Source organism: Amphiura filiformis, chromosome 16 (genome assembly GCF_039555335.1).
Source record: "Amphiura filiformis chromosome 16, Afil_fr2py, whole genome shotgun sequence".
NCBI lineage: Eukaryota > Metazoa > Echinodermata > Ophiuroidea > Amphilepidida > Amphiuridae > Amphiura > Amphiura filiformis.
This window is the reverse complement of record NC_092643.1, coordinates 6473221-6485471: the sequence shown is the minus strand read 5'-3', so window position 1 is coordinate 6485471 and position 12251 is coordinate 6473221. Positions and strand designations below refer to the sequence as shown.

General features: G+C 36.9%; 1 protein-coding gene across 4 annotated transcripts in view; it reads right to left on the bottom strand.

Annotated features, from left to right (window-relative positions):
- Positions 1-1141: 1141 nt before the first annotated feature.
- Positions 1142-12251, bottom strand: part of LOC140135462 (cytoplasmic dynein 1 light intermediate chain 2-like) — a 58700-nt gene continuing 47590 nt past the window's right edge. The window contains exons 10-13 of one of the 4 annotated variants that reach the window (XM_072156970.1): positions 11609-11701; positions 11036-11159; positions 9296-9353; positions 2414-2515 (exon numbers count right to left, since the gene is read on the bottom strand). In XM_072156970.1, the coding sequence (XP_072013071.1) occupies positions 9319-9353; positions 11036-11159; positions 11609-11701 (252 nt within the window). In that variant the 3' untranslated portion in view covers positions 2414-2515; positions 9296-9318. Of the gene's footprint in view, positions 2516-9295; positions 9354-11035; positions 11160-11608; positions 11702-12251 lie in introns of all 4 variants that reach the window. The other 3 variants (XM_072156971.1, XM_072156968.1, XM_072156969.1) reach the window with 3 other exon arrangements.

Below are 12251 nucleotides of genomic sequence, written 5' to 3'. Positions count from 1 at the left end.
TTGGCATATTTACGCATGTATCTTATTAATTTAGCTTTCATCAAAAACACTATATATGCTTGTAGACGAGGTTTTACAGTATCAATGAAACAATTTTTAAAATATGGGTTGCTGTGAAGGCCATAAAAAAGTGCACACCCACTAACCAACAATGTCACTGTAACAGATCCATAAAATGGGCTATTCTATTTAAAATCCACACTACCCCTGTGGAAGATTTTAGAAATATCTTACACAGAGGGAGAATGAACAGAATTTCAATCGGAATGAACACATTAGCAGCTCCATTTGCAACACACCCTCCCTAAGTTGAGGATTCGGGTTGAATATTTCCTCAGAGGGTGTATGAAATTCAAATGGAGCAGCTAATGTGTTCATTCCATTTGAAATTCATACTCCCTCTGTGGAAGATATTTCCAAAACCTTCCACAGGGGTAGTGTGGATTTTTTATGGAATACCCAAAAATGTGCATGTACTCTATATACCTTGACCTTATTGGGAGATATAGGGCTATATGGGTGTAAATTTAAAAGTTTGCATCATATTAACTTCAAAGATACATTGCCCATGCAGTGAGTCGAGTAGTGCTTAATGCTCTGCGTGCTAGCCATATCATATTAATAAAAAGTTCCAAGTTTTGACATATTTTCTCAAAATATCAAGAACTATATTGAGAACTACTGAACCAATACTGGCCTTGTTTGTACTCATTTGAATGCATTTTTCATGCTGATTCCAAATACGGTCATGAAAATTTACAATTCTGGAATTTTTTTATTAAACTTGTCGTTTGCAGTCGAAACCAGCGTGGAGAGAGTTAATGGTATGTACGCAAAAGTTACTCAATAATTGAATATAGTTTCTGGTATTTTCATTGGTACTGTATACAGCATTCACTACAGGGTGGATTATGTAATTATACCAATATTTTCCAATAGGTATGGCTGAGTTGTATAGTACGGACTTTCTAAAGTGACAATATATGCTATCCCCTAATTTTTTAATGATAAACTACACTTCATTTTTTAAAACAAAATACTTCAACATATGTGGGGAAAAACATTTCAGGTCATTAAACTATGATAGCTATACGTTTTAGTCTTGCGAATATGTTTTTATAAATATTAGCATTTTTTAATGCTCTCAATCAGTTCCAAAACACTGACATTTCCAAACATGTTCTTTTAAACTTCCAAAGTTCTACCAAATTTATACAAGATTGATTGTTTATCATGCAATTGATTCTACATGCCATGCTTTACGGAGATATTCCTTGCCATTTTGTTTTTACTAATTGTTACCAAGTTATCACTTTTTTCTGTTATCAAGTAGGTTTAAATAAATACATCCTATATCAATAACATTCATTAACCCCAGAGGTACTACCGGCTCAATGAACTATTTTGATTGGTTATAAAGAGGGCTATATCACGTATTGAGCCAATCAGAGGTATGATAAGAATAGCCAGTAGGATTGAAGGGGATTAAGCTTAAACTTGCTGAGATATCTAGAAGCTCTATTTTGATTGGTTGCTCAGATGATTATATCATGTAATCAACCAATCAATCGCTCTGTAAGAAAGGCAGTAGTGCCCATGGGGTTAAGTCAAACAATACTTGGCCCACATAACAAAACAAAAACGTGACACAACACTTTTGAACTGATTTGTTATCATTATAATCTTAAATTAACTGAAAATAGAATTGAAATTAAAATATGAAAATTAAATATTAACATCAAAATAAAGATCATCAACGGAGCCAAATTTCTGTGGGAATTCTCAGCCATTTCTTGATGTTGTTCACCAAAGCTTATAGACACTTCTTTTGCATGCTACGGAGCAGAAAGCATTGTACACTTTATCACTATACTGCATGCACTTTTTGTTAGCCTTTACAGCTTGTTCTTGGATACCCGCTTATCAGATAGTGCTGCGATGGTGAAGTACCCTCAAATCCAGAGCCAAGTCCATGTGTTTCTCAAATGTCACATTGAAGCACATCTCCAATCCATATACCATAAACTTCAACAACACCGTGTTTAGAACACCACTCGTACCAACTTGCATGTAAGCATTTTGAGCGAAGTGATTCCATTGCAAAGTTGTGTCCAATTTAGTTCTACCAATAAGATGAACCTGAACCAACTACTTGTCATGCATCTACCCTTCTGTGTCTCTTATTTCATCAGCTAGCGATGATGTCTTCGCTATTTCTTCTGCCTTACTGAGCATGCTATGCTACTCTCTAATCCATACACTGAAAAATGTCCGATGGAAGGGCGGGCAAGAAGGGAATGGGTAAAACCGACATATTATAAGAACAGACAGCGCTTGCTCTATGTATATATATAATATTTATATATTTTAGGTACAAACATAGACTGGCAACGAAGCACGTTTATTTCCTATGATGCGTTGTTCGTGGTGGGAGATACGCCTGGTACAGGTCTTCTGGTCCGGTTCATTCTGTCCAGTTCTGCAGCTGCATCGCTTCGAACGGTTTTGTCCCCTGCTGAAATGTAAGAGTAAAGCATAACATGTCAGCACACACATAATTTCTGGGGTAGACAAAGATCAAAACTTCAATGCACTTCCAATCCTAATAAAGCCTTTATAACTACTGCAATCAACAATGGGCTATTCCATTTAAAATCCACACTACCCCTGTGGAAGATTTTGGAAATATCTTTCACAGGGGGAGTATGAATTTCAAATGGAATAAGCACATTAGGCAGAACTCACCCTCCCTCAGTGGATGATTCTGGTTCAATCTTTCTCAGAAGGTGTATGAAATACTAATGCAGCTGTCTAATGTGTTAATTCCATTTGAAATTCGTACTCCCCTGTGGAAGATATTTGAAAAATCTTTCACAGTAGTAGTGTGGAATTTAGATGGAATAGCCCAATATCCTTTGCTTATTCAATGTATAAGGGAACAAACCATGATTGATAAAGTCCTACAAATATACCTAGTTTTATTATGAAGGAGGGGTTTAAAAATATTGATTACACTTCTTCCAATGCTCTTAAAAAACATTCATGTTATTTTGATCCACTTCCGCTTTTATTACATATTTAAAGAAGTATGAACTGCCCAAAATGTTGTTATTATGTTGTTATATTAAAACATTGTTGAACAGCATTTTAGACCATTCATACTTCTTTATAATATATTATCATGCAATGTTAAGTGGGAATTTTTACTTATATTCGCTTTTCTTATAGATGGGCAGGGAAGGGGCTATGAAATTAACTACGTATATAGGACTTCATCAATATATTGGTTTGTTCCCCAACTCCCTGAGCACTACCTCCTGATCTAACATTGCCTCTGATTGGTCAATTATGTGATATCTTCACTTTAATCACCAATCAGAATGGAGCTTTGCAAATAATTCACCCCATTTTTTTTGTGTGGAGAAATTATTCTAACAATGTTGCTGATTGGTCCAATTGATAATGAAAACTTCTTTTTGACCAATAGGCAGGTAGTTCTCATGGTGTTAACATGAGCCTTGTGCATAGAGATAAAAGATGTTAGGACTACATCAGGCAGTTTAACTGATGATTTGTGTCAAATGTTAAGAGAGATTTGCTAATCTTGTTCTGTCCAGTTACATTTTTGAAACCTGAACAAATCTTCATTCCCAATCTTCATTCCCAATGCAAGTTAAAAATGTATCATTAAATAAATAAAAAGTAAGATAAATAATTATATAAAAGGAATAACGAAAGTAAATGTGAGGTGATTTATAACTCAATCTATTTAACAATGTTTCAATGTAATATCAAAAGTTAATGCCATCTTATTTGTAAACTCAGTTGTTGAGATTTCACAAAATATATAGCAGTTTGATCTGTGGATCCAGGGTTCCCCTGCGGGAAGTCGGTTTGCCGAAATTTCTTTGCACAATACAATATAGCGTAATGGATCAACCTCTGAGTATCTATTGTTATGCAATATTGATATGCCCAGGATTAGCACTAGGTTGCTTTAGGGGTGTCCCAGCCTCACCAAAATACAGTTCGGACCCCTATATTTAAAGTTTCTGAAAGTTCAGGGGTCCCTGCAGACCCCCCAGTTTTTCAATCTAGCACTACTGCAGATACTATTTATGCTGCATTTGTGCAACTCTGGCTCACCAAATAGACCCCCTACGTTTTAATTTTCTGCAAGTTCAGGGGTCCCTGTGGACTCTGGAGTGTTTTGTTCTAGCGCTCCCCCTGGTTGTGCCTATCCCCCTGTGGGAAGGAATTTTGGTCAAATTGACTTTCGTTAGATAAAACCCAGGATCCACATATTGGCTGGTTCTGGTTCAAACCTTTGTGGCTTAATAACCACAATTGAAAGGGGAGGGAGAGGGGGAAGGAATACCACCACCATTCTTTGATAAGCAGTGCTGCAAGTATTGTACATTTAAATAATGAACATTTTCTTTCAAATCTTCTGTCAAAACAAAATTTCTTCCATTTTTAAAAAGGATAGTTTAGATGTACGGATTGGAATTTATTGATGTCTTTTAGACATCAGGGACTGCCTTTTGAGAGGAGTGAGAGCAATTTGGGATCTACATAATAATTGGTTGTTGATGACACAATCAATAATTGATATTAAGTTCAAGAGTCACAGCACTCAAAAATTAACAAAAACAACAATGGTTATAAATAATAATAAAACAATAAACTGTCAGACCTCACTTGTCTATTGCTAACACAAAACAAGTGTCAACAAGTGTCAACACGGTCGCACACTGTACATTTGATGATGTACTAATTCTAATATTCATGATGTTGGCAAAACAGACACAAACAGCAACAGCACACACCCACATCCATGCACACACTCATGCCCCCCACACTCACAAATTGAACTCATCTAGGACCTTGCTCTGAAATTTGTCAGGAGCAAAAATGGAAATGGACCTAACAAGTTGTAGAAAATCTCTCTTTTATTCCAACTCCTTCCATTTTCACCTGCTGTATAATATTTTCAGCAGCAGCTGTTAGTTTTCTTATTCACCATCAATGTTAGGAAACAAAACAAAAGATTAATGACGTCCTATAAACGAAACTATTTTCGTTTAGGGGGGAGGGGGTAAAAATACTCGATTACGTTTGTACAAAAACATCGGTCTGAAGTATGTGTTATTATTATTATTATGTCAAAATTTTCAACATTTCATTATTACGTTTCTGGCAGGGAGGGAGGGGATCGGCTGAGAAACGAAACTAGTTACGTTTATAGGACGTCACTGATCTTTTGGTTTGTTCCCTTACATACATGTAATATTGACTTCTTGGTGCACAAAAAGTGCTTTTTCAAATTAGTCACTTCCACGCTAAACTAGGCACACTGTAAGGTGAACAAGGCCAAAATTAAAGTTCTCAGTTTTCAGCAACCCTATTATATTCTTCTGCCATAAAAGATGCAATTACATAATTTATAAAATATGTGAGTATACAAAAATAACTGATATCCTGAATGACAGGTGACATCATGAATTATGCAGAAATGTCTTAACATAGAATTGCTGGGAAATATGTACTCAAAAAAGTCCACAGATTTCTGGAAAACTCTCATCTCTGTTAAATGTACAATGGATGAAATATTGGGACATGCAATTTTGGAGGTGCATTGCGTCTAAAGGACACTGTCCAAGTCATAAGGCAACAACATATTGGACTGATGGCCAGCTGACAGGGAATGCAGAAAGAGATATAAAGCAATGGTGTGAAAGCTGTATGAATGCAGACCAAACCACCTAAAATCCAAGATTTAAAAACTGGACCAGCTTATCATCTGAACCACCCAAAATCCCAGATTAAACACTGGGCCAGCTTAAGGTGGTTCGAAAGGCAAGGTTTAGGGAAATCATGAATTCCAACATTTTTGCAAATATCTCCAAAACCTTTCATGATACAATCTCAAGTGAGTTTGTACTTATGTAGGGATATGTTGGCCATGTTATGAAGGTAATAAAACCGTTGCCATGGTAACCAAGCAGTCGCTACTGATTTTGACCAATCACATTAAAAGTTGGTTTTGTAAAATCATGGAATCTGTACAAAAACTAAATTTTCACTTTGACATGTTCTAGGGGAATTCCACTGATTTTTTACGGAAAATCAGTGGAGGTGTGTAGGAACATGACTCAACATATGAGTATATCTATTGGGACAAATGAAGTGATTTCACTTTGAAAAACAGGAAAAACCAACTTTTAATGTGATTGGTCAGAAGGAATAATCTTGGTTACCATGGCAACGGTTTTATTACCTTCATAACATGGCCAACATATCCCTACATAAGCACAAACTCACTTTTTGAGATTGTATCATGAAAGGTTTTGGAGATATTTGCAAAAATGTTGGAATTCATGATTTCCCTAAACCTTGCCTTTCGAACCACCTTAAGAACAATTTAAAATATCTGCCAGATGATGTGCAAATGACTGTTGGAGGAAATCAGATCAATAATTAATTAAAATCAGACCTGTGGTTGATTATAATTTCTTCTCTGACCCAACATAAAGAAAGACCAACCCTTCCAGCTGTCACACATGACCAGGCATTGAGCTATTCTGTTTGACATCCACACTCCCCTGTGGAAGATTCCACAGAGGGAGTATGGTTTTTAAATAGAATACGCAATAATTGTGTAAGTTCCATTTGAAATACTCCAGTTGTGGAAGATATAGGTAAAGCCATACGCAGGGGCATTATGGTTTTCAAATTAATTACCCCAGCCAATTTGATTTGAAAAACACTCCCTCTGTGGAAGAATTTAGCTAAATATTCCACAGAGGGAGTGAGGATTTCAAAGGGAATACCCCATTATATAGCTTTCCAAGCTGCCTATCAGCTGACCAGTTCACTGGGAGGGTCAAATATTTTCCAGAAATAGATTGCGATGTCCATGAAAACATCCAAATTTACAAATTAAATTGTGTATACATGTATTGGAACCCTTTTATATGATCTTTCCCATAATTGCATGCCAAGCACATAGCTTGAGAATATATCTATAGGGCTGCATAATGGTGAATCATAGCAAAAAACAAGTTTTCAAATTTGAGCCCTGTAGATTTCAAACCTTGACCTTTGACCTTTTTGCTTATAACTTGAGAACCATACATCACAGATAGGTCAAACTATACTTTTTCTGGATCCTTGTGACCAGGGGAACACGTTGGTATGGTTTATAACTCAATTTGAACAACTCTGAATTTTTTCCCTGTATAAAGTTCGATGACCTCTATGGCGGCCATATTGGACAAAATATTTTTGGCCCTCCCCCTAGAATTGTTCACTAGACTGAATACTACATCTGAGCCAAATTTCACACTTTTCACAAAAATTTAACAATGGTTTCACAATTCTGCAGCACTACTAATAGAAGAGAAAATCATTGCTGGTTTGCTGAAGGGATTTTGTACCACAACTACATCTCAAAATCTTCTCCCTCCTACCAGACTAGGGTAGAGATTCATTCTGCCAGTCTTTGCAATGCCATAAACATCTTGCAGCTGCGTATCAGAACCACAGGATCAGAACCCTCCGTTTTAAAAACAGTACCGCTCCATATATTGCATTAGATGTGTCTTTTTACTCACTTCTCATAGACTGTCCTGCATGCAATTTTCTCCCTAGTGTGAGTTATGTTTAATATAAATTTTTCTTCAAGTGCAGTTGTATGCAATTAGTAAATAATTTTCTACATTGTGCAATTTATTTGTTAATATTCAATGTTGGTATCTAGATATTACGTATTAATGTATTTTAATGATTTTAATATTTTTGAAAATTTTGACCACCCAGAACAAACTACACTATAATTTGGTTCACCTCAAGTTTGGTAGTGATGTACGTGCGTTTTTTGCTTGCCGCAGTATCGAATCGCGCGTGCAAAGATAACGCGCTGAGTGTACACGCACGCATACAGGGACAGTTCATTGGCACGCTTGCGGCGCAACTGCGCCATATGGAAGAACAGGGGAATACTTAAATTTTCCCTGAATATGGACCCAGTATAAAGAAGAAATAAACAAACAAACAAACTGCGAAAAAGCATTGACTTCACTACCGAACTTGAGGTGAACCAAATTATATATATATATATAAATTTGTTATCCAATGCTATTATTTGGTTCTTCTGAAATAAACTATGACTGTGGCTATTCTCTGCTTACTCAACTGCACTTATCATTCCTTGATACACATTATTGAAGAATTTACCCCTGATTCTAAGGTGACGGGAAAAAAACAACCTGTTCTATGAGCTAAACTGACCTAGATTTGGGTTGTTGCATGTAAAAGCAGCCATTTTTTGGTGAATGCTTCCCTTTTTTAGTGTATGATATTTGCTTTTCAAATTTATACAGATTTTGGGTGTATCCTTCGTGTAAGAGAATACCAAATATATCCCAACTCTAATCCTAACCCTAATCCTACCCTAACCCTAACCATTACCCTAACCCTAATTCCTAACCCTAATCCTATTAGTATTTTGTGTTCTCTTACACTAAGGATAAACCGGATTTTGGTGATTTTTTGAAGGAAAAAAAACACACCCCAAAACAAACAAACGCCTGACTGACCAACCCTACGCCCAGAGAACAGGATTTCAAAAAGTCCGTCCGCCCAGAGAACAGGATTTTTTCCTCATCACCTAATGCTTCTGCATCATTTACCATTAATACCTATAGATCCACAATGAATGATGGTGTTTTCTCTACCACAATGCCATTAGTGCAAACTTTGTAAGTAGTAACCACATGAAGCCAAGCAGGGTTGCCACGGAGCAGCAGGTTTACTCAAAATTGGACTACTTTTGCAAGTATCAAGGCATTCACTTGGTAACACAAAGCTTCCCCCCCCCCCTTGTGTGACATCAGCTTGACCAAGAGAATGGCAATTTTTTATGAAAGTTTTAAATGAAAATTTCCTTTTAATTTTGATATGAAAATTTCCTTTAATTTGTCAATATTCACAGCCCTTTTGAGTCTCCATAAAATCTAGATTGTGTTGCCCTTTCAAAGTGACCACTTTGCTGATAATTAAGAAGTGATCCACCCAATTGGGTGTTTTCTTGACTATACTCAGTAAAAGCGCCCAAATAAGTGGTTTTTCTGTATATTGGGCTACTGAACATGGTCGAAACTTGGTGTATGCCGCACCTTTGGTATGAAATAGTGGCAACCCTGAATTAAGCCAAGCATACAGAATCAAAGGTGTGATACATGCAGCACATGCATATTACGATGACTATGACCGACTAACCGGCTTTCCTTACATGTCACTATTTTTATTTAAATTTCAGTTCCCGTTTTCTTCAGGTAAAGTGCTATCATCTTAAATGATACAAAATTAAAAAACCAGAATCTGATTATAGGCATTTAAAATGTTGGGATCAATATATTTATCAATAATAATAAGGGTTTGGTGTCAGACCCAACACCTGATGTATAAAACCTGTCTTTAAGTCTCCCAGGTCCGATTTCTCGAAGCTTGGCTAAGTGGTCAGGGTTCCTAAGCCAGCAGACTATCCCTACCAATGTGGATCCACTTTATTGATTTCTCTTTCTAGGTGATGCACGATGTGAAATTGTAAGCATTGGTATATAGGACTAATTGGGCCTAAGCCTAATGGCTTAGGAAGCTTGGACACTAGCCATGCTTCAAGAAATGGACCACCAGTTACTAATGCACACATACAGCTGTTGCACATGGAACGGGATTGGGCATTAATGGGCTAGAAAATTGGCATTTCACTTTTTGCATTATTGGACAAGCAAGTTCGGTTTAAATAAGTGTTATACTGTAAATTACAGTGATGTATTGCATGTCCTTGCAACTTGGTTTCAAGGGGAAAAAAAAAATAGATTGAGCTGTGTTGTTAATTAAAATGTTTATTGGACCATATTTCAAAACTAGGTTTGCCAACTTTCAAGCCCAATTTGTAGGTGGATACAAACTGTGGTTTTGTTCAACCAGCTGTTGGTTTTCTCATCCATTATGACCTAATTCATATAACTCAAGCTAAATCAATTCATTGTGGCATGACAACAATTTTTTATTTCCTGCCATATTCACATGGTATGACATGTTGAAAACGCCATCGAAAGTGCATTTAATATTCCTGAGGTTTGAAGATGTTGAAAAGGTCAACACTCGTTTTGACTGTGCCTCAACATCATTGGGCTATTCCTGTTGAAACCCATACACCCCCTGTATAAGACATGACTGTAACCTCACACACAGGGAGTGTGAATTTCAAATGGGGTTACCTGAATGGGTGACTCCATTTGAAGTCTGCACCCCCTGTGAGGGATATTAAAATCATGTCTTCCATAGGGGTGTATGGATTTCAACTGGAATAGCCCATTGAATGACATCAGGGTTGCCACAAAGTTTCAAAGTCACCCATTTTTCCTCTTTCCCCTTTGGTTTCTATGGGACAGGAAACTACCGGAAGTCATGGGAGCAAATGTTGAAAAGTCGCCAAATTATTGTTTTTATCAATTGGTTTTTATGGGACAGAAAATTGTTATAAGTCGTCAAAAGTTGCCTAACTGGGTTACCAAATCGCAGGCCTGGCAACTCTGAGTGACCTATGCATGGATGAAAGAGATAACAGACCGCGTAAAATCAATCAAAGTCTCAGCATCACCCGATAATGAGGGCCGATTGTTCTATGAAATGCGACAGGCGAGACTGCTAGACGCTTACTGCATATTTTTACGGTCCATCGCATAATCGCAAAGGCACACAATGCTGGCGTGATTGTTAGACACGGCACAATCGAACTATCGGCCCTCATGAATATGCGAGAATTCAAAGCATACAATGCATGGGGACTGATTGTACGTGGTCCGTTACCTCTTTCGTCCATGGACCTAGGGTCATTATATTTGAAAGCAGCTACTTAAACCTTTGAATTTTTTTCTCAGATGATTCAATTACCCAATTTGGGGTTATCATTTCATTGATTGACTGGTTGGTTGATTGATTGATTGATTGATTGATTGATTACCTTTTTGTGGTGATGCTGGTGTTCCTGGTGACCCTGGTGATCCTGCTGTTTTCTTACTCAGTAAACTATTGAAGAAATTAGCTAATACGCCCTCATTTGTTGAGCCTGGTTTACCCGCTTCCATCTGCAAATAGAAAACATCAACAAAATTACATTGTACCAGCCTCTTTCAACATATATACGAACTAAGAAACACTTAAATGACATTCGTCTAAGGGCGATATGGGCTCCCTTGACATAACTGGAATTTTAGACACAAACTAAAAGTGCCCTCCCTTAAAAATCCCACCAGCAAGTAATATCTGTTCATTAACCTATTTCATACACGAAAAGAAAAGAAACTTGTGATTTTGTTATTTTATAATACAATTATCACTAAAAATATTGGAAAATAGAACCAATTATAAATGCATAAACCCACCCGAAAAATGAATCAAGCCTATGCGACGCGAACATGTGCAAACTACAGGGAGTGCATATTAGACACAATCAATGCATGGTTTGGATTTTTCTAACGCTTGCTCAGACGGGTTCTCGCTATCTAAGAGGGAATGAATTAGGGATATACTGTACCTTAACTTGGCCGGTCTTGTTAATCGGTGATATATTGGAAATGGAAGGTATCCGTCCTCCTTTCTCTGGAGTTCTCATTCCTCTATTTGGATCCTGTCAATCAAAACAACATTTATTTGATAGTCAAATACTGCTATTTTGCAATTTATAAGCATCTTTGTTAAAATTGGTAACAATTGGACAGATCTAAAAGTTAGTATTTCCATAAAATTCACAGGGATCAGCTTGTGCGCTTACAAAACTGTGTACAGAATTTCACATACACAAATTATGCCAATTAAGGCCAAACTTAAGGGGGTACTACACCCTTGCCCAATTTTGTGCCTATCTTTGCATTTTTCTCAAAAATTATAGCACATTGGTGACAAGTAAGATATGTATATTATAGGGCAAGGACTACAACTACTGCACTGAAAATTCAGCAACTCAAGGGAAGTAGTTATTGATTTATTGATCAAATATTGGTTTTCCCTCATTTTTGACTGTAACTCCACATCTGTTGTCTGTGCTGAAATAAAATTTGGTGACAAGTAAGATATGTATATTATAGGGGCAAGGACTACAACCACTGCACTGAAAAAAGTGCTGGGAAAATTCCGATTGGCAAACATTGACTTGACAGTGCAAACCAGATGGCGATACC